A 23649-nucleotide genomic window follows, 5' to 3' on the forward strand; every position below is an offset into this window, starting at 1 on the left:
CTAAAGGATTCCACCCAAGGCCATAACCACCAAAGTTGTGATGGATTTCTAGGGGGAAGACAAAACCTGCCAATGCAGGGAAATTTCTTCCCGGTCCTTCAACAGCAACCAGCCATAGACCATAGCAGCGCCCACTAAACAGGTAGAAAAAGGTAACCTGTAAACAAGAAAACATTAAACTAAGGGAGGGTAGGGAGGGTGAATCTCCTAAGCTGACTACCTGGATACTGTCAGCTCCACCCCCTTATATATATGGGACTGGCCCCACCTCCCAGCAATGGAACTTGACTATTGAGGCTGGGTGTGAACCTCCAAAAATTAACACTGAGAGGCAGGGCAGTCCCTGTTTGCCAGTAAGTTCCCTGGGAACTGTAGCACCACGCACGATCCCGCAAAAAGCACCCACAATGTAAAGTGTGAGTGCTCATTTCAGACATCTTTGTTGTTGTTTTTTAAATCATTTTTATTGATTTTCCAATAAAAGCAGCCAATCAACATGTCCACATCATAATCCAATTAAAAATAAAAAAACAAAAATAAAAAAGACCAAATTGTAATCCAATTTTTGATTATTAATTTTTCACAGAGTTGGTCCGCCGATGGGCCTTTTGCCTGAAACCACCTCCCCGTAGAGCACCCATCTTGACATCATGACATCCATCTTGTCATTCAGGTTTGGGGCCTTATGACATGCTGGGAACCATTACTGTGCCTGAACCATTCAAGTTTGCTTGTGACTTCTTTGAAAACATAAATAAACCCACAAACCACAATACATCTAACAACGGCAGATTTCTATAAGATAAACTATTTTAGTCTTTTGCATTACCCGTTTCCTTGAGGGATTGGAAGTGTTTGGATTCATATATAGTTTGGAAAGTGCAGGTTTGATAGATTCAGCTCCAAAGGAGACCTGATGAGCATTGGTCACCCAGCCCTACCTTCCACACATGTTCTGCCACCCCCTACACTCCAGGGAGTCCCTTTCCCCCAAATGTGCTTAGAATCTGCATTTAGACCTTTGCACCAAACACTGGGAGGTCTAAAGGTGTTGTGATGTGGGGGGCTTTAAGGACAAGTCAATAAGACAAGTGATGAAGTCAGTAGAAGGAGTTAATTGTGTTAGAAAGAGGATTTTAGAGAACTGCTACAAAGGTGTTACAATGAAATTCAGTTAGGGGGGAATCGAGGAAGTCAGACTATAATGAAAGTTAACTTGGATTTTGGAAGTAATGACTTTTTATTCTTTTTCTTTTCTTTTGTAGTATTGTAAGATGCTTTGTTTTGTGTTTTTTATATGTTATATTTGTTACAAATGTGGAAAATTAATAAAAATATTTTTGGGGAAAAGGACAGCCTGTTGCTCAGGTCCTTGGCATCTTACACACATTTCCCACTCATGTGTTGAGGCCAAACACTTGTTTCTTCTTATATATGTGGCATGAGTTCGTTTTCTAACCAGGGAAGAGAAAAACAGTATCCATCATTTCTGTGTCTCCACTGAGACCTAGTGTGCTGGAGTGGTCAGTGCTGGATTAGGACCTAAGAGACCAAGGTTCAAATCCCCACCCAACCATCAAGCTCTCACTGGTTGGACTTTGGCCAGTTGTTGCCTCTCAGCCTAACCTACCTCACAGGATTGTTGTGGGGATTAAATGGAGAGGGTGAGAACCACGTACGCCACCCTGAGCTCTTCAGAGAAGAAGGTGGGATATAAATGCAAACCACAAGAAGAACAACTTTGTATAGATTTCCCCTCAATGGTCAGGTTACAGTGCGGAGAAATAAGGCTGGACTCTTGAATCTAGAGGCATCATTGATTCTAAAAAGTAGATTAGAAAGGCTGTGGGTGGCACCCTCTGCGTGCAGCTGAAATTGGATTCCTCCTCCGCCTCTCTTCTCCATCCAAGAGTTTGTTTCCCGGTTTTGAAACCAAGAAGTAAATCCCCTTGTGTTACAAGAGGAGACAGGTCAGTTTCCTGCTGCTGCTGCGCCTGTTGGGCTTCTTCTGTCAAATGATCACGAGTGATTCTACTGCACCAGGCAGGCTGCTTTCCTCTCTCCTTCAGGGTGTGGGAGCTGAGCAAAGCCTTTCGACTCCTGCGAGGGCAGAAGGTGGCTGGATCCATCGTGGGAGAAACCCTCGTCCATCGGTGGAGAAGACAGGCAGAGCAAAGTCTGAGCTTGTAGAGGAGGTGAGGAATAAAAGCAGAATTATTTATTGGCGATGGGTTCGATAGGGGCTTTTGGAGAGTTCAGGGGGGTGTTTCAATATGAATCACAGTTATAAGCAGTGAAGAAGTCTTGTGGCGCATTAAAGACAAGCAGGTTTATTGTGGCAAAAGCTTTCATGGGCTAGAGTCTCTCTCCCTTACCCGCGAGGCATGGAAATGTGATCCATGGCTGGCATTCTGCCAAAGTAGATGATATGTTAACTTATCTGAATTAAAGTTCTCTGGTGTTTGTTATTTAAATATCAGCCATAAAGTAAGCTGTGTGTAAGAAAAACAGAATGGGGAGACGTGGAGTCTGAATCAGGACCTTTGTGCACAGGGAGGGTTGAATTAAAATTAAAATCCACCCTTCTCCCACAAGCATCATTGGGAAGCTGTCATTGAGATCAGATGCATGAAGTTGGTATTATATGTGTATATAGTCTATATATATCTATCTGTCTATCATCTATCTATCTATCTATCATCTATCTATCTATCATCTAACATCTATCATCTATTATCTGTCTATCTATCTATCTATCTATCTATCTATCTATCATCTATCTATCATCTATCTATCTAATCTATCATCTATCTATCTATCATCTATCTATCATCTATCTATCTATCATCTATCTATCTATCTATCATCTATCTATCTATCTATCATTTATCTATCATCTATCTATCTATCTATCTATCTATCTATCTATCAATCATCATCATCATCTATCTTTCTTCTCTTCATAGAAGACGCACAGAGCTCTAAATAAAAAATGGACAGTGTGAAACAATGGTTAGAGTACTTGGCTAAGACTTGGGAGACTCAGGATGAAAACCCCATTCTGCCATAAAACCCCATTCTGCCACTGTGGACTAGCCTCCATTCCCTCTCCCAATCTTCCTCTGAGGATTGTTGTGTGTCTAGAATGTCCTTGGAGGAAGGATAGGGTCAAAACCTGCCCACTGACGGAAAGCCTCAGTGCATCTAACTAAATGGGTTCTAATCCATGAAGGGTTCTGCTGCAAGAAATCTGCCAGCCTTTTAAGATGTGCTAAGACTCTTTGCAGCAACACACCTCTGGAATATCTTTGTGCCTCACATCCTTCCATACAAAAATCTTGTAAAGTAGGTCAGTGTTCTTGTACCCATGTTGCAGAAGGAAGTGCTGATCCTGGATCTATGAAAGGAGGGAACAGCTTCCCTAAGTCCACCGAGTAGGGACTTTCAGCTGATTTTCTCATTTTTGCATTCCTAAGTTCAGCTCTCCACATTTCCACACCAATTTGTATTTTATTTTTTAAGTTCTCATGAAAATTCAGCATCATTTTAGTGTGAATTTTTCCTAATGTGCACATCTTGGTATGTAATTTTGCCTAAGACACATACTTTTGCAAAGCAATTTCCTCTGATAAGATGCAGTTTTCTATGCTATGTCCACTAATATGTACATATTTTGTGCATATTCCTTGGCTAGAGACATGCACTGCAAAATTCAAAGAATTTCGAAGGAGGCTGTTTTGGTTTGTGTATGATTTCAAAAAGTGTGACTTTGCCTATAAATGTGAACTGCATCAAATTCTCACCACATTCTTACCATCAAGTGATTTCATGGCAGTGTCAAGATTTGAATGGTGTGCTCCGCAGGTTGTTGCAACCCTTTACCCACTTTCTTAGGAATAAACCAAATTTGAACTCAACAAGACTTACTTCTGAGTAGGCATGTCCAGGATTATATTGTCAGTTGTAATTGGTGCTGCAGTTAAATCTGCCCCCCCCCCCAACCATGAAACACACTTCCTTCTTCTGACTCACTTTAGAATTTCTCGACAGTGAAAATTTCAGACAGTGCTGAACTTTGAGCTTATTTTATCATTCCAAGGTGGCTACAGGCTGAGAGTGTTTTGTTCTTCCCAGTAAACATTTATCAGGAACTCTGCAGCCACCCTGACTGCTGGGGCTGCCAGATCTGAAAAGCCCCAAGGGAAGAGTCAGCTCACATGCCACAACCATCTTAAAACCAATCTGACAAAAATCTTGCACCCCATCCATGAGAACTGCACAAATATTTTCTTTCCTGCTTGATAACCTTTAAATGCATGGAGAATGGTAAAGGGGAAAGAGAAAAATTCAGCACGGTGCTAGGTATAACACTCCCCACATCAAGGGCACGAAACAATGAAATTGTGTTTATATTTCCTGGGACATAGACAGAGTGTGTGTGAAATCCATATAATTTTGGATGGCAACTTTCTTGAGTGAATAAAGATCTAAGGATTATTGGACTCAGAGGGTCAAACAGAGATCTGACCTCCCATTTTGCGGCTGTGTTTCCTAACTTTGAAGCAGCCACAGAAAGGGTTGTGAGGGTTTCTTTTGAATGGGGCAGCAATATTAGAGGAAAATGTATTTAGTTCAAGCTTTCCACCCAGTGCCATTTTTTTAAAAAATATTTTTTTAAAGTAATATTTATTAAAATTTTAAAGGTTACAAAAAGAAAAAAGAGAAAACACCAAATTAAACAAAAACAGTACAATACATCATAATAAGAAAAAAGAAAAAAAAACGAAAGAGAAAGAAAAAACAGAAAAATAGAAACAATTAAAAAACACAACGAACCTTCCCATAACTTATCTTTCATTTGCTTGTTTCCTTGACCTCCTCATACCTCCCTTTTTTGTATTCTAGTTCAGTTAGCTATTTCAGCAAATCCTTTCCATCTTTCCCAATTTTTGTCCTATAATTTATCTTAATATAATGTAACTTTACTTTCCCTCTTTTCACCAATTAACAATCTATTTTTACTTAATCCTTTATAACATTTCTGCTAAAGCCACATATCTTCATTCCAACATCCTTCTAACATTCCTTAATTTTACAATGTTTCTGTAAATAAACTTTACATTTCTTTAATCTTCTTCCACCGACTCTTCTCCCTGGTCTCGGATTCTGCCAGTCATTTCCGCCAGTTCCATGTAGTCCATCACCTTCATCTGCCATTCTTCCCGGGTGGGCAAATCTTGTGTCTTCCAGTACTTTGCAATAAGTATTCTTGCTGCTGTTGTGGCATACATAAAGAAAGTTCTATCCTTCTTTGGCATCAATTGGCTGACCATGCCCAGGAGAAAGGCCTCTGGTTTCTTCAGAAAGGTATATTTAAATACCTTTTTCATTTTATTATAGATCATCTCCCAGAAAGTCTTAATCCTTGGGCATGTCCACCAAAGGTGAAAGAATGTACCTTCAGTCTCTTTACATTTCCAACATTTATTATCGGGCAAATGATAGATTTTTGCAAGCTTGACTGGTGTCATGTACCACCTGTAGATCATTTTCATTATATTCTCTCTTAAGGCATTACATGCCATGAACTTCATACCTGTGGTCCATAACTGTTCCCAGTCAGCCATCATAATATTATGTCCAACATCTTGTGCCCATTTAATCATAGCTGATTTCACCGTTTCATCCTGAGTGTTCCATTTCAACAGCAAGTTATACATTCTTGACAAATTCTTAATTTTGGGATCTAACAGTTCTGTTTCCAATTTTGATTTTTCCACCTGGAAGCCAATTTTTTTGTCCAAATTACATGCCTCCTGTAATGGCTTTAGGGGTTGCTTGTGCGTAAGTTACCGCCGCTCTGGGCTAGGTTGGCTGGTTAAACCGTTTCTCACTGAACAGCCATCCACTCCGTGGCTGTTCAGTCGCTGTCAGGATCCGTCAGTGGGCGTTTCTTAAACCTCTTCCAGCAAAAAAGCTCTTTGACGCCAAGTCGCCGCCTACTTTCCCTGCGCAGAAGTCTTCTGTGCAGGGTGGGTGTGGGCAGCGGAGGACCTGTGCTCTCCTCGCTGGTCTCCTGCGAAGAGTCCTGGAGCCCCCTCTCTGCTTCCCCCATCGGCCCCCCTCTATCCCTGGTGTTGCGCTGATTTTCTTCCCCAGCCGGAGACCTGCCTCTCTCCCTGCTTGGCCCCTCTCCAGCATCGCTGTGGAGCCTCGCCTCCTCCGCTAGTTCCGATGGCAGTTACCTGACACCTCCATTATTTAGTAATAATGGAGCCAGTTTCGCACTCTATTTTTTAGTTTTTCAAAACTCTGTAGTTTTAATCTATCTCCCTCTTGTTCCAAAATTTCCCAATATTTCGGCCATTTGGCCTCCATATTGAGCTTTTTCTGAGCCTTCGCTTCCATTGGTGACAACCACCTTGGGATTTTATTTTCAAGCAAATCCTTATATCTTATCCAAACATTAAACAGTGCTTTTCTGACAATATGGTTTTTAAACGCTTTATGTGCTTTGACCTTATCATACCACAAATATGCATGCCACCCAAATACATTGTTAAAACCTTCTAGGTCCAGCACGTCAGTGTTTTCAAGAAGCAGCCATTCTCTCAGCCAGCAAAAAGCGGCTGATTCATAATAAAGTTTAAAGTCTGGCAGGGCAAATCCACCTCTTTCTTTAGCATCAGTTAATATCTTAAATTTTATTCGAGGCTTCTTGCCCTGCCAGACAAATCTAGAAATATCTCTCCGCCACTTCTTGAAACAATCCATTTTATCCAAAATTTGCAATGTTTGAAACAAAAACAACATCCTTGGCAGTACATTCATTTTTATCTCAGCAATTCGGCCTAGCAATGATAGCTTCAGATTTGACCATATTTCTAAATCCTTTTTCACTTCCATCCAACATTTTTCATAGTTGTCCTTAAATAAATTCACATTCTTAGAGTCATATTAACCCCTAGGTATTTCACTTTCTTAACCAGTGTTAATCCTGTCTCCTTCTGAAACCTCTCTCTCTCAGTCACTGTTAGATTTTTCTCTAAAACCTTAGTTTTCATCTTGTTCAACTTAAAACCTGCTACCTGACCAAATTCTTGAATTAGTTCCAGTACTCTTTTAGTACTAGATTCTGGCTCCTGTAATGTCAATACCAAATCATCGGCAAATGCTTTCAATTTGTACTGTTTAGCTCCGACTTGTATACCTTTAACCAATTGGTCCCTTCTAATCATGTTTAAAAGGACCTCCAGGACCGATATAAAAAGCAATGGAGAGATTGGGCACCCTTGTCGTGTTCCTTTCTCTATCTTAAATTCTTCCATCACTACATTATTCACAATTAATTTGGCCTTTTGTTCTGAGTAAATTGCACCTATACCATTTCCAAAACCTTGACCAACCCCCATCCCCTGTAAATTCTTCTTCATAAAACTCCAAGAAATGTTGTCAAAGGCTTTCTCCGCATCCACAAATATCAGAACTGCTTTAGTATTAATATTCACTTGTAGTTTTTCTAGAATGTTAATTATGTTCCTCGTATTGTCAGACAAGTGTCTGCCCGGGAGAAAGCCCGCTTGATCTTTATAAATTTCTTCTACTAGTACCTTTTTTAGTCTTTTAGCCAAAATATCTGCGAAAATTTTATAATCCACATTAAGCAAAGATATGGGGCGGTAGTTCTTAAGCTGTGTCTTCTCAAACTCTGTTTTCGGTATAAGTGTAATAGGTGTAAGTGTAATAAGTGTAATAAGTGTAATAAATATTTTTAATTGGTTTTTACAAGAACAAAATCAAAAGAAAAAAGAAAAAAAAACTTTTAACATATCCATTTACAAGATTCTCTGAATCTCGTCACTTCCCCCCATCTCCTACAGGGTCCTTAAAATATTTTTTTCTAAAACTACGTATCATTACATTCTCCACAGTTTTCATCTCTCTGAATTTTCCATATTTTTAATTCCTTTACAAATTATTTTAAAGTCCAGCTAACGTTTTTGTTTACAATGGTCTCCTAAGTAAGTTATGAATTTTCCCCATTCTTTTTAATAGTCATTACCTTCTTGATTCCTGAGTCTCCCAGTCAGTTTTGCCATTTCAGCATAATCCACCCAGTGCCATTTTCGAGATCTAAACTGCTTCCCAACTCCTTCCCAAACCTGATGCAAAAATACTGGCATCCCAACAACTGTGTGGGTTATGTTTCTTGTCTGTGACGAGGTGAATAGAGGCTTGAAAGTGCAGGGGGACTGGACGAAGAAACACTTATCTCCCAGCTCCTCTGCTCTGATAAAAATCATAGCACACTCCCCTTTGTAGGGGAGGGGGAGTTGAGAGATCTGATCACCACTCACCTGTGCGGTTTCTGTTTTGGCCCTCAAGACCAGACTTGGAGAGGCTTTGATGAAAAGATTCTGCAGAGCGAATGCCTGCTCTGCATCCAATGAATTGCTGAAGCAATGCACCATGAACAGGGGCTGATCAGCTGGTTGTCAGGACTTGCAAAGGGCTGGGCCAGGGCCAGCCTATCCATGAAACAAGGGGAGGCTACCACCTCGGGTAGTAGATCCAGACTCCAAGGAATGCATCGTCTGCTGCTGCTGCCCTAGCAGTGACAGCTGTGCCATGTTCCTTGGAGGCCGAATCTGACCGCCACCATGCATGCCACCTCTACAGAGGCCTCTTGGCAAATTAGAGGCACTGTTCATCTCCTCTCACCCTTGTTCCCAGTTTAGATCTCCACTCACTCACTCCTTCTTCCTTGGTGGCAGGCATGGAAAAGGGATGCCATTTTGTGGTTCACCTCAGGTGCCAAAATGTCTTGGGCCAGACCTGGGCTGTGAACAGGACTGATCAGCTGATTAGTGGTTCCTAATCAGCTTTGTGGGCCAAGTGTGTGTGTGTGTGCGGGGGGGTGCTTGGTGGGTCCACAACCTGAAGGTTCCCTGTCCTTGCCCTGGGTACTTTCTATCACTATCCTCCTCTCAGAAATGTTTTTCTGGTGCATGAAAAAGTACCATAAAATTGTAGAGTTGGAACGGGTGATGAGAGTCATGTAGTGCAACCCCCTGCAAAGCAAGAATCTTTTGCCCAACATTGGGCTTGAACACATGACCTTGAGATTAAGAGTCCCATGCTCTCCCAACTGAGCTATCCAAAGCCAGACCTGTTACCAGCAGTGGAAAGACTAGAACAGTGATTAAAGTTTGAATTCATTATGTTCTACACACAGTTGCTCAACGACATCTGGAGGGCTGCCAGATCTCCCATGGCATCAGGGCAATATCTGCTTGGTAGGCCTTCCCCACTCCCAAGTGGCCACCCTTCTTGTCAGCATCCCCACTGCCTCTTTGCTTGCCCACACCCTCTGGACCCAATCCTTGCTGTTGCCCAGCAGCAGTAGATAAGAAAAGGAGACGTTCAGCTGCCCCTTCAACTTGCTCTTGCCACTGTTCACCTGGCAGGGGAGGGCAGGTGAACAAACAGCCACAGCAGGGAGAATAATAATTAGAAAGTATAAGGCTCTGGAGGTCAGCAGTGTGTGTGTGTGGGGGGGTCCTGTTGCAGTGTCACTCTGCATGGAGGGTGACCAGATGATAAGAGAACAAGACCCCCATCCTTTTCATAGTCATGTAGAAGAAGGAATTTTAGCAAATGCCTTTTGTCAGGCAACTCTCCTCCCTAATTTTCAGTTTGCTGGGATATTGAACTATATACCCCGTATCACACAGGGCGGACACATTTTGGCTGCTATTGATAGAGAGCCACTTGTGGCAGCCACAACATTTCCTAAGAGCTTGGTCTCACTCATGTCCTCAACAACAGGCTTTGCAGGAGCTCAGTGACAGAAAGAGAGGGCTTTATTGCTGTAGGACATCACTAGAGTCCAGACCTTGAGGCATGGGGTTAATCTCTCACTTCAGAAGGACTCTTGGGAGCTATGAAAGTAATATTTACTTGCGTATTTCTGAAAATATTTCTACGCCGCTATTCAACAAATAAAAAATAAGTATCAGAGCAGTTTATACCCGTGATGCATAAAACTGCACCATAAAAACCATATAAACATTTAATAACCAGAGATCACTTAAATATGGTAGGTTCTTAGTATTCTTAGTTGGCTGCATAAGCCTAGTGGAGCAGGCTGTAACAGAAGGTGAAGAGGGTTTCAGTGGAGCTGGGATTATAGAATTGTAGAGTTGGAAGGGACCAAAAGGACATCTAGTCCAACCCCCTGAAATGCAGGAATCTCAGCTAAAGCATCCATGACAGGTGGCCATCCAACCTCTGCTTAAACCCCTCCAATGAACAAGAGACCACCACCTTCAGAGGGAGTCCATTCCACTGTTGATTGGCTCTTGCTGTTGGAAAGTTCTTCTTGGGGTTTAGTTGGAATCTCCTTTCTTGTAACTTGAATCCATTTGTTTCGTTCCTAACCTCTGGAACAGGAGAAAACTAGCTTGCTCCATCTTCCATGTGATAGCCCTTTAGATATTTGAAGATGGCTATCATATCTCCCTTCAGTCTCTTCTTTTCCAGGCTAAACATACCCAGCTTCTTCAACTGCTCCTCATAAGGATTGGCTTCCAGATCCTTGTTTATCTTGGTCACCCTCCTTTGCACCCGTTCCAGCTTGTCAACATCCTTCTTAAATTGTGGTGTTCAGGTAGAAGGGTTCAGGTGGTCCTTGAGGGACCCTGGACCAAAGTTGTTTGAGCCTGGCTTGGAAGCAGATGGGCAGACAGTGCAGTACCTTAATGATGGTGCCACATGTTCTCGGCCATATGCCCCCAACAGCAGTATGTACCAGCTGGAGCTTCCAAACCAGCCCTGCATTTTGATGCTCCCAAGTGTCTCTTCAGCTTGGAGTAAAGTGAAACTCGCCTTTCCCTTCTTTGAGTTCAGTGTATTTGTTAGAGAACTTGGGGAAATGAAGAAGGACCAGGTCTGCTGGTCTCTCTTATCCAGCATAAGCAAGGGACTCCTCATCTCCTCTGTGTGATGAATAGAGTTGAAGGAAGGGAGTCTCCCATTCCATGATGGACATCCAAGGGCAGGCTGTCCCTAGAGAGTTATGGTTGCTTCTGGGGGACCAGAGAAACTGTTAATCACTGCATAGGCCAGGGATTGGAAACCTTTTCTGGCCAAAGGGCCACTTTCCCTTCTGGGTAAATTTCCAAGGGACAGTGCCAAAGCCTATTGTCAGGTTTCTGTCTCTCAAGGTGGCTGGTTTGATTGCCTGGTTCAAGGGCTAATTTATACAGGCGTGTTCAGCACTTTCTGACTTCAGTGGCAACTAGATTCGAAAAGGAACACACCCTTTCTCGTCATTCCCTTTCGCAAACGCTGGATACAAAATACTTTCTGAGTGGGTGTATACTCATCAAAATACCTGATATTTAACGAGCGTTTGCCATCCAATTATTTATCTGTAGCAGTCAGGGTTTGAGGCACGTAGCAATCCCCTTGTGACAGTTACACAATAGCTCACAGTAAATCATGGGCTCACTTCACTTTTTCATTCACAGTGCAGGCTTATTCAGAAGTAAGGCCCCTTCTGTTTAATGGGGCTCCTCCCCCCTACCAAAGTGAGGGTGCATAGCAAGAGTCACCAACCTTTTTGGGCCCATGGGCCCATTTGCAAACTGGAGAAATTGCCATGCCCCCATCCCAAGCTCCAAGTGATAAAGGCCATATCTGCACCATACATTTAAAGCATCATCATCATACCACCATCATGGCTTCCGCCAAAGAATCCTAGGAAGTCTCATTTGCAAAAGGGTGCTGAGAGCAGTGGCGGAGCTTCAGCATGGGGGGGGGGGCAGCTGCTATGGAACCCCACTGGGATCCCACTGCCAGGGGGCAGTGTGCTCCTCCCGCCCCCCTCTTCCTCCGCCAGTGGCTGAGAGTTGTTAGGAGACCCCTATTCCACTCCTGGAGCTACAATTCCCAGAGTTCCTTAGGAAGAGGGGTTGATTGTTCAAGCCCTCTAGGAATTGTAGCTAGGGGAGAGGTCTCTTAGCACCTCACCCCACAGTTTAAAAATGACAGCTCCCAGGGTCAACCAAGGACTCTTTATAGTGGCACGATACTGCTTTGAATGCGTAGTGCAGCTGGAGACCTAGGGCATCAAGGGACGCAGCCAAATTCTGCATCTCCCTCCCATTTTGCAGCTGTCACGGTCAGTTCTACTCTGTCCCCATGCATATCGCAGTCAACAAAGAGGTCCTTTCCCGGTGGCATTTACCCCAGGATGCTGCAAGGCTTATTTTGCATGTTCAAAACCACCATCAACAGGTGTGTGTCGTTTTCTGCATGGAGTGGCATTTCTGAAGCGAGAGAAGGTGGAAGAAGAGCTGCCACATATCCAAACTTGTCATCCTGTTCGGACCTATCATTTGCATGCTCCCCAGACAAATATCTAAATGTACAAACCAAGTGCATGGCATTATCTCATGTGCCATTTGTATCATTTATGCCATGCTTCTTTTAATTGGGGGGGGGGCTTTTCCTCATCCTGCTCTTCTGCCTTTAAAATCAGCCCAACACACATTAAATTCAACAAGTGAAGCATTTTTGGGTGCAGAGCTAAGATAAAAGGGAAAAGCTTCACTTGCTGAACATCTCTCTCTCTCTCTCTCTCTCTCTCTCTCTCTCTCACACACACACACACACACACACACACTCTCTCCCTCTCTCTCACACACACACCCTCCATCCTCCATCCTGGTGAACAAGGGGCTTCATTAGAATTCAAGAATGTGTTTCGGTTGTGCAAAATAATTCAGAAAGGGTATAGACCAGGGCTTGTGAGAGGTCTGGCCTAAGGATAAAGAGACCTCAAGGGTCTCCAGATATAGGGACCTCAAGGATCATATACATTCCTCCCCCTTGCTCTAGTTAAAAGCTTAGTAAGTGATAGGACTGTGCTGAGGCTCAAATCCCAAGCCAAGTTTGGTGTCAGTCAAGTTGGGCTGGGGCAGCTGCAGATTGTTGCAGGTTAAACTGGATGGCCCTGAGTGGTTCGGGGCACTCCAGGGGGCACAAGGTGGACAAACCTGCAAGGCTTACCTGACCGCTGGATGCATCTTCTCAGTGGCGTAGCGTGGGGGGTGCAGGGGGGGGGCCCGGCTGCACCGGGCGCAACATCTGGGGGTTAGGGGGCGCAAATCCACGGGTTAGGGGGCGCAAATCCACAGGTTAGGGGGCGCAAATTACTTGCCTTGCCCCGGGTGCTGACAACCCACGCTACGCCACTGCATCTTCTTGGGAGAAGATAGATGCCTGCTACCAGAGGCCTCTCCTTCCAGCTTAATGACCATTCCCGAAGGAGCACCCTTCACTTTCCACGCATCAGATGCTGAGTAGCAGTTTCCCTGGATGAAAGCAAAACAGCACCCTACAAAACCGACCCCCCCAAACATGCTCTCTGTTGGGGTGGAGGTGGGGAGATGCAGCCTCTAACTCCCTCCCTGCTCCCAGCTACACGTTTAATAAGGGATTTAGAAAACCTCTTATTCCACATTAGCCCCACCTCAGACTAATTTGAGACTGGATTTGAAGGAGGTAGTCTCTGGGTTGGCCCAACGGGGTGGGAGATTGAAGTGAGGGAGGGAATGCACAGTCCTACAAAATGATATGAAAAAACCCTGTTGGAGACTCCACCAAAAGATAAGGGGGGGGGGGCCTAGAACGGCAGTTCCTTTTTATTTTTTTGAAAAAAATTTATTTATAAAATTATAACAATTCGACCATACACATACACATTTAAAGATTCCTCCGAATCTCTGGACTTCCCATCTTCCCCTCTGTGGGTCCTATTGTTAACCTTTTTCTACTGTATATTTTTCAATAGTTCATATTTTATATCTCCGTTATCTCCCTAATACTTCTACATTACAAGTGTTATTGCAATCCTGCTAAGGTTTCCATCTGTTTGCAGTGGTCTCCAAGATAAATTATAAACATTTTCCCTTTCTTTGTCAAAGCTTTAGTCTTCTTGGTTCCTGAGTCTTCTAGTCAGTTTTGCCATTTTGGCATAATCCAAGTTTAATTTTCCTTTCTTCTCTGGTAGGGACTTTATCTTCTTTCCATCTCTGGGCTAATAGTATCTGTACAGCTGTCATCGCATACATAAAACAGTCTTTTCTGCTCCCTTGGAATATCAGCACCTACAATTCCTAATAAAAAGCCTCTTTTTTAAAAATAAAAGAAAAGCTATTTTAAACATTTTTTTCCAACTCATTATATATCATTTCCCAGAATGCTTTTGTTACCTTACAATACTACCATGTATGATAAAAGGTGCCTTCTTTTTCTTTACATTTCCAGCAGATATTTGTATCTGTCTTACACATTTTTGCTAACTTACTAGGAGTCAGATGCCATTGGTACATCATTTCCATATACAGTGGTACCTCGGGTTAAGTACTTAATTCGTTCCTGAGGTCCGTACTTAACCTGAAACTGTTCTTAACCTGAAGTGCCACTTTAGCTAATGGGGCCTCCCGCTGCCGCCGCGCTGCTGGAGCATGATTTCTGTTCTCATCCTGAAGCAAAGTTCTTGACCTGAAGCACTATTTCTGGGTTAGCAGAGTCTGTAACCTAAAGCATATGTAACCTGAAGCGTATGTAACCTGAGGAACCACTGTACAGTTTTCTTTCAGCGTACAGCACGCCAAAAATTTTAAATCAGTTTTCCACAACCTTCTGGAAAGTCGGTTTCTGTGACAATTTGTGTGGGGGGGGGGGGAGGGTTTAACCATAGCAGTTGGTGGCTCTTTCTTCATCATCTGCATCTTGAGCAGCAGGTGAAAATGAAACAGGCTGACTGGGAAGCGAGAGGCTCTGCCAAGGTTCTCAAAACAAGCGAGGGGACGTGTATTCATGAACAATTTTACAAGCCGGGACTCTAGCTGGGTATTGTACAAAAGCGTTCTATTCCCGGTGTGTTTACATTCAGGCTCCTAGCTTTTCACTTTCCCCCAAGGGATTGTATTGACTTCCCATCCCATGATTTATCCCTCAGAGACACTAATGGATAAATAATTCCCCTCACTTGGGAGGCGATCCCTCCTCCTTCACCACACACTGTTTAGACTGGAGATAAGCAACAGCAGCAGCAGAGAGGTGTGCTGGGAGAAGCTTGAGGGGGAGATGGGAAGCAATGTCAGCCGCGGGAAGGCAGACACAGAAGGGCCAAAGGTCTAAGTTTCTGGGGTCCCTTGCAGGGCCGGCCAGGCCTTTTGGTGTATGTCTGCCAATTTAAAAGCTTGCACTGGCTGCCCATATAATTTAAAAGCTTGCACTGGTTGCCAGGCCAGATTACAAGGCTTTTAACATAGGGTTACCAGACGTCCCCAGTTCCCAGGGACAGTCCCTGGATTTGCAAATCTGTCCCTGGACAAATTCCGTCCCCGGAATGTCCCCATATTTGCAAATATGTCCTGGGAAATGTGGCAGTGGCAGCCTCAGCAGCCCAGAGCCAGCCTGGTAGTGCAGTTGGCTCTGGCTGGCTTCAGGAGCTGCTCGCTGCTCGCTGCTGCCGCCACTGCAGAAGGAGAACCAGGGGCGTCCAGTGGTACAGATCTCCTGCCCCCTTTCCCCTTTGTTTTGAGGGATAGGGGGAGGCTCAGGAGTCACGGACGGGCGGGCGTTACCCAGGAGGGGCACAAGGCACATGATTTTTCTGCCAGGCAAGGTGTAAAGCCCTTCTTTTGCACCCTGTGAAACATAAATGTGCAGAGTTATTTTTTAAAAAAACACCCGCCGGCCCGTGACTCCCGAGCCTCCCCCAATCTGTCAAAACAAAGGGGGAAGGGGGCAGGAAACTGGGAGGAGGCTGGGGAGTCACGGGTCAGCGGCATGCTGTTGCCCAGTTTTTTAAAAACTCTTTGCATTTATGTTTCACAGGGTGCAAAAGAAGGGCTTTGCACCTTTATACAATATGCATGTGTGCTTGGGCCAGGGTCTTTTGCCTCACCATCCCCACTACTGACTCCCTGTTGCTACTCAGCTTCAAAAAACAAGGGGGGGGAGTGCCCCCAGATTCATTGAAAAAAATCTGGTAACAATATCTTAACAGTGTTTGTCTTGGCATTTATTCCAGTTTCCTTCTTCAGCTCAGGATTTGAGCCCCCACGATCAGCTTTTACTTGCCACTCCCATGCCAGACAAGGAAGGTAGTTCAGGACTTTTGCAATGGCTCAGTTGATGGCTCAAAACAGGCTGCTATACCTGTTTGCAAAGCTCTTTGACAAGGGTACGGTGTTCCCATTGGTGCTTTTTTCTGGGGGTACGCAGGGGTATGCATACTCCTAAACATTTTGTGAATCTAACGGGAGAAGAAACTAAAATAAAAAAAACCAGTTTCTTCTCTAGCACGGTGAATCGTCATTTCCATTGCTACCCCCAATGGCGGCCTCATTTCCTGTCACCGTGTTTCCTGAGTCTCAGACGGAAGCGGGCGTTTAATGTGTGAAGTAGCAGTTGGAATGTAGCATGGTGATTGGTCAGTTTCGTTGTTACCACCTCCGATGGCAGCTTCACTTCCATTCCCAGTGATTTTAACGAGTCAAAATGAGAGTACCCTAAACATTTCTTTTTTAAAAGAAAAAAAGCACTGGCTCCCACTAAAATCAGGAATAAGATCTCCTACCTGCTTGATGCTTATAAAAAGGTATTGTAAATTTGGAAAAGGTTGAGAAAAGCAGTGTAGAAGGGGGGGAGGTGTCATGCACTGGTTGGATGCAGAGGAATGGTGGGAGGAACTGGTTGTGTGGCAGGGGTGGGGCCGGAGAGGTTTTTTTAGGCCGGATCCTAAGTCATTTAAGCTTGGCCATTTGTGCTGGCAACTCTGTGCTGAACATGACTTTCAAGGATAGTTTTCTCTGTTTAACGTTCAAGAAGAGCAGCAGCAGCAGGAGACTCACTCCTGAATGTGGTTTGCATCTGGTGAAACTTTGCACCATCTACTTGTGCGTAGGAACCACTCCCTTATCCTACCAAGAAGTGTGTCTTTTGATTTGTCTTTTAGTCCTGGAGCTCCCTGTTATTCAAACTGCATTCTGAGCCCCTTTCCTCGCTCTCTTCCTGTTCCCTCTTCAGCCCCGCTCTATCTGAGCAGGAAGTGGAGCTAAATAAATACAGTCAAATAAATATACAGGTCAGCTAAATAAACCCTATAACGTAGGGACTTCTGCTGATGGGCAGAAGCCGAGGCAGTCAATCTGTCTCTGGACTGAGCTGGAGGCTCACACAACCGAGTGCTTCTCCACATGAAAATAAGAATAAATCCTGAATATAGAAAGGTAGCTTGCTGGAGATAAGTAATCCTGATCCAGCAGGCTCTTCTTATGGCCTACAAGGAAAGATGGGTTGGGGGGAATTTGATTCATTTTGCATTTATACATGAAGCTGTTTGATTTCAGAAGCGATATGCAAACTGAGACTCAGACATCCTTCAAAATCTATATCTTCTCTGAATCTTTCAATGCTATTCTCCAGCACAAGAGATTTTTACAAATTCATAGACTGGGGAGGAAATGCTTGAAAACATGCAAATTAGTGGAAAATATCACACAGAGGTGTATTATCAGGGGAGAGCCATTTTGCAAAAGTATGGATATTAGGCAAAATTGCATACAAATATATGTATGTCAGGTGACATTTGAACTGAAATTCTGCTGAATTTTAATGAGGACTTTTTTTAGAAAAATCAAAAATTAATGTGGAAATGTGGAGACTTCAACGTGAGCCTGGAAAAAAATGAAATGGACATATATGTACCTATCCCTCCCCGAGAGTCCCAAATGGCTGGAGCTGAACTATAGGAACTGGAGAGTTTGTTTGGTACCTCTGAGTTTGAAAATAAATTAAAAACCTGGACTCCTGCAGAAGATTTATTTTCCTTCCCAATTTTAAAATCAGAGTACTATTGACAATCTGCATAGTGTTCCCTCTGAAAAAAAAGCTTTTAAAAACAACAGCACCCAAATGAAATCAAACAATAATGAATAAATACCTTGAAAAAACATAATTACCATTGTTTTCCATGTATAACATGCCCCCGTGTATAAGATGCCCCCTATTTCGAGGGACTAAAAATTAATAAAATGGGGGGGGGGGAGATTTCCCAGAGTTGTTGAGCTTTTTAGGGGGAGGATTGCCCATCTGAACAACGCTTCCTATCGCACATGACGCAAAAGCAACCAAATGTCTCACCGGGCATCTGCTGCAACAGCCAATAAAAAAAAGGCCTGGACACAGCCAACAATCACCCACAATACTGCAATACTGCCTATGGCAATCTCCAGCTCCCGGCAGCAACCAATCCCCCTTCCCCCACTCTGCACTATCCGTCTATAATACGGGTCAAATTTTTCAACATTAAGTTAACAGGAAATATCCTTGACTTATACACAGAAAAGTTCAGTACAGTGGTACCTCGGGTTAAGTACTTAATTCGTTCCAGACGTCTGTACTTAACCTGAAACTGTTCTTAACCTGAAGCACCACTTTAGCTAATGGGGCCTCCTGCTGCTGCCGCGCCGCCGGAGCACGATTTCTGTTCTCATCCTGAAGCAAAGTTCTTAACCCGAGGTACTATTTCTGGGTTAGCGGAGTCTGTAACCTGAAGCGTATGTAACCCGAGGTACCACTGTACTCTCATTTGGCTACAAGTAGTTTAGAAGAATAGCCACCACCCTGGTACCCAATTGATGGATTTGCTTGTGCCTCTGTACAACTCTTTTCCAGTGGATCTTTCATTTTGCATATGGATGTTGTGATATGCAGACCACAGATGTCTGGTCCCATTATTCTGCTCTTTTCTTATTAGAGTTATGCAAACATTTCCCCTCTGGGGGAATAATGGAATTCTTTGCTAACCTGTGAGCAGTTCACTTTTTCAGTTGATTCCTGATGCAAATAAACTCTGAATAATATATAATATTAGATATCAGGGAGGCTTGCTATCTTTTCCCCTGGTGGCAGAAGCAGCTGGAGGCCATCAGTGTAGGAGATGAGCTGTCCACCTCGCCCTGGTCCACAGTGGCCTTCATTCGCTGCTCCCAATTAAGCTGGTGTTTCCCCATCTCTTGCCAGCAGAAAGAAGCCTGCACCATCCCTGTGTGAGTGACTGACAGAGGGAGTTGGGACTATATTGCTTCCTGGGCTGACTGAAGCTGAGGCAAACTGCCGGTGGTGAACCCAAAGGATGAGAAGAAAAGGGCATGCACAGTTGGGGGATCTGCTTTGGGGAGAGTGCAAGAGTCGCTTCCTTAAACATTTGGAGACTATTATTTTTATTCTTATTTTATTAGTTAATGAATTTATATATTGCCCTATACCCGGAGGTCTCAGGGCAGTTCAAGGATTAAAATCTGGTATTGGAATTGGTTGTGCTTGTTTGCTTTGTTTCTCCTTTCTTTTCCTACGCTGATGGTCTTTGCTTTATTATAAATTTGCAGTCAGGTTGTTTAATAGTGTTGAATTTCCAAGAGGGAGGGAAAGATGTGTCTGGGACAGGACCAGCCGAGGGAGTTGCAGTGGGTTCTTTCTCCTCCTGCCAAATCAGCTTGCAATTTTTAATTTTTAAAAAAGTCCTCATTAAAATTCAGGCTATATTTACTATAGTATGCATTTATATGCACATTCTCCAGTAATCTATGCATATTGTACTTATTTCTTGGTTGAGGAAATGCACTGCAAAATTCAGAGATGTGCAAATTTTGGAGGATGGCTTCCTTTCGGTTCACCATTCCATGAGATCTCAATCAAATTTACCCTCCTGACGTGGCCCTCTAGAAGTTGCATTTGTTATTTTATTCATTGAATTTATATCCCACCTTTCCTTCCAAGGACCTCCGCTGGTGTGCATGGTTCTCCCCATTTTTATTTAATCCCCACAACAACTCTGTGAAGTAGGTTACCCTGAGAGGCAGCGAATGGCCAAAGTCCACCCAGTGGGAGCTTCCTGGTTGAGTGGGGATTTGAAAGTTGGTCTCCAACACTCCACACCACACTGGTTGGACTATACAGTGGTACATCGGGTTAAGAATTCGTTCCAGAAGTCCATTCTTAACCTGAAACTGTTCTTAACCTGAGGTGCCACTTTAGCTAATGGGGCCTCCTGCTGCCACCACGCCGCTGGTGCACGATTTCTGTTTTCATCCTGAGGTAAAGTTCTTAACTCGAGGTACTATTTCAAGTTTAGCAGAGTCTGTAACCTGAAGCGTCTGTAACCCGAGGTACCAGTGTAGTTCCCACTAGCCCTAGCCAGTAGGGTTAAAGGTCAAAAGTGATTGGAATTGTGTAGTTAAAAGTAACATGGGGGGGGGGTTCTCCAGCCCTGGTTGTGAGTGAGATAAATTGGGGTTTCATGGGGCAGTATCCTTGCATAGGTAAAGCAAAGCCTTTATTTATTTTGCAGGTACTGAAAGGATGTCGTTATACAATGCCATGGTCCTTGCTGTCTACATCTTTGCCTTCCTGGCTGGCCTCCCAGCCAACCTCCTGGCCTTCTACACATTCCAAGCCAAGGTGCGCCAGAAGGCAACCCCAATAGAAATCCTCTTGTTCAACTTGACTGTGTCTGATGTCATCCTGCTCCTCTTTCTGCCCTTCAAGATGGTGGAGGCCGCTTCGGACATGACGTGGCCTCTGCCCATGTTCCTTTGCCCTCTGACCAACTTCTGTTACTACAGCAGCATCTACATCAGCACCCTGTTCCTCATGGCCATCAGCGTGGAGCGCTACCTGGGCGTTGCCTATCCTATCAGGTACAAGTTGAACCGGAGGCCAATGTATGCAGTGTTTGCCAGCATCTTGTTCTGGTTCCTCGCTTGCTCCCATTGCAGCATTGTCTACATCGTGGAACTCGCGGTGCCAGGCCATAATAACGAAACCATCTCCAACTCTGCCAACGCCTCCAAATGTTATGAGAGTTTCTCCCCCAACCAGCTCCACATCCTCCTCCCTGTCCGCCTGGAGCTCTGCATCACCCTCTTCTTCCTCCCTTTCCTCATCACCCTTTTTTGCTATGTCAACTTAGTCCGCATCCTAACTTCCTTGCCTAACATCCATGCCCGCAGGAAGCAACGGGCTGTGGGGCTCGCTGTGGCTACTTTGCTCAACTTTGCAGTCTGCTTTGCTCCCTACAACATTTCCCACATTGTGGGCTTCATCCAGAATGAGAGTCCTTCCTGGAGGGTTTATGCTTTGCTCCTTAGCACCCTCAATGCTTCCATGGACCCAGCAATCTTCTACTTCTCCTCCACTGCCATCCAACAAACCTTTGCCAAATGTTTTTCCGGCCTGGGACGCAAGTTCCATGCCATCATGCCATGGTGTTATCAGTTTTGCGGGTTCTGCTGTGACATCGAGATAGACAACAGTGGGGTTGATAAATCTTCTATTTCTATTTCTAACCTGGGGGAGCTGCCTTCTGAAAGGATTGTGAGGGGCTGGTAGCCTGCTTTGTCCATACTTTGGGACTTGGAATGAAAGAGGATGTCCATATGGAGAAATGAAGGACCTTCTTTTCTGTGCCTCTCAGCAGACTTTTGCAAACTCCACCAAGTTTCAGCCTCTAATACATATGGAAGGTCAGCATGGAATTTCTCCACAGATGACTGAAAGGCTTATTGGAAGCAATGGTTGGTCTATGTAATGTGCTTCAGAGGACTAAATGAAGCATTTTGGCTTGCCTGGGGGTAAAGATGCGTGGTCAACACCACAGAAGGAACCTTCTGTTGGTTCATGAATCACTCCACCTCCCAGTTGCCAGAGAAGGAGCTGAGAGAGAATCTACCTCTTCCGAACTCCCCCTTTTGACAGGGGAACCTTAGTTCTGGTGGCCAATGGTGGCCCACACTGCCTCTGCCTAGTCCTTGGAACTATGCAGGCCACACCCATCACTGGTCTTGCTCTGCTCCCTCCTATAGCCATTTTATGTGACTGGAATGTGTGATAATACCTTGTTTCCCTAGCTGGAGGATGGAGAAGGACTAATTTGTTTTAAACCATTTTGAATGTTGTGTTTTAAATGGTTGTGACCCACCCTGGGGAAAAAATACGTAATAAATCTAATTTTTAATGATAATGTATGACTGACCACACCCATCTTTGCCACACCTGCCACTGGCACATAGCCTCCAGAGAGCTGCCCAACAGGAAAGGTGGCCCTCAGATTGAGAAAAGTGCCCATCTCTCACCTATGTGAGCTGGTCTATTTGCTACAAAAGCAATATTGGCCCCCATTTCACAGTTGACATCTTGTGCTTTGGCCTTCATCTGCTACTGCTGGTTATGGTACTGAAGCTAAGACCTTGCACAGGCCTTCTCAAGATTTGAATTCTGGACTATAAGTGAGGTGTGTTGTGTTGTGTTGTTGTGTTGTGTTGTGTTGTGTTGTGTTGTGTTGTGTGTGTGCATGTACCTTCCCCTTCTCAGGGTAACTGTTCACATTTTGTTTTCCAAGAATGCTCTGAATGAATGAATGAATGAACCTGGCACATCTCTATGGCAGTGCTTGTGAACCATCCCTGTGCTTTGATGGCCTGTGGCATTGAGGGCTGCTGTTCAAGAAAAACACACCCAGAGTCCCTTTAGCCTCACGGAACTAATCACAAAATCCTTTGTATCCTGATCACTAACTTCTGGCTCCAGTCCCTTTCCTCAGTTTGCTGGCATCTGCAGATACAGTTGCTCATTCCATTTAGGGGGCGATCCTATGACAAGATGCACTAGAATGAGATGTGGTGGAGCCAATTCCCAGCTCGGCTGAGCTCAGCTGGCATTAAGTCCCGAATCCCAGCTCAGCTGAAGATACACCAGCACCCCTTGCTCATCTTGACTGAGACCAAGCTTAGCTGGCTAAGCTGAGCCTGGTGTAAGGCCCCTCAAAAGGGGGGTTTAAGTGGTGTGGCAGGGGCCATACCAGAGGGAAGGGATTTAGTCTGGATCCTAAGCTTGGCCATGTGATGATTTTCAGTGTTTGTTTTCTGAGGGCCTTCTCAGTAGTTGTGCCCATACTGGGGAACGTCCTCCCATCAGATGTCAAGGAAATAAAGAGCCATCTGACTTTTAGAAGACATCTGAAGGCAGCCCTGTGTAGGGATGCTTTTAATGTTTGATATTTTATTGTATTTTTCATATTCTGTTGGGAGCCGCCCAGAGTGACTGGGGAAAGCCAGCCAGATGGGTGTGGTATAAATACATCATCATCATCATCATCATCATCATCATCATCATCATCATTATTATTATTATTATGGCAGAGCAGCAGCAGGAGCCTCACTCCTGAATGCAGTTTGGATCTGGTGTAACTTTGCACTGGCTTTGTGTTACACCTTCTACTTGTTCCTAGGAATGCTCCCTTACTCTACCAAGGAGTGTGCCTTTTGATTTGTCTTTTTCTCCTGGAGCTCCCTGTTTTTCAAACTGCATTTTCAGTTGATTCGCTGCATCCTTTCCTGCTGCCTTTTCAGACTTGCTGTATCTCAGCAGGAAGTGGAGCTAAATAAATACAGTTAAATAAATATACAGTTCAGCTAAATAAACCCTATAACGTAGGGACTTCTGCTGATGGGCAGAAGCTGAGGCAGTCAATCTGTCTCTGGACTGAGCTGGAGGCTCACACAACTG

At 44.2% G+C, this 23649-nt stretch overlaps 1 protein-coding gene across 2 annotated transcripts; it reads left to right on the forward strand.

Annotated features, from left to right (window-relative positions):
* Positions 1-1680: 1680 nt before the first annotated feature.
* LOC310768874 (free fatty acid receptor 2-like) lies at positions 1681-22105 on the forward strand. Of its 2 annotated transcripts, none has more exons than XM_083627759.1 (2): positions 1681-2195; positions 20435-22105. In XM_083627759.1, the coding sequence occupies exon 2, from the start codon at positions 20446-20448 to the stop codon at positions 21472-21474; it is 1029 nt and encodes a 342-aa protein (XP_083483885.1). In that variant the 5' UTR covers positions 1681-2195; positions 20435-20445; the 3' UTR covers positions 21475-22105. The 2 variants fall into 2 exon arrangements, with proteins under 2 accessions (XP_083483885.1, XP_083483886.1); XM_083627760.1 differs by lacking the exon at positions 1681-2195 and adding an exon at positions 19037-19133.
* The last annotated feature ends 1544 nt before the right edge of the window (positions 22106-23649 follow it).

Source organism: Podarcis filfolensis (genome assembly GCF_964270895.1).
Source record: "Podarcis filfolensis genome assembly, chromosome: 8".
Classification (NCBI taxonomy): Eukaryota; Metazoa; Chordata; class Lepidosauria; order Squamata; family Lacertidae; genus Podarcis; species Podarcis filfolensis.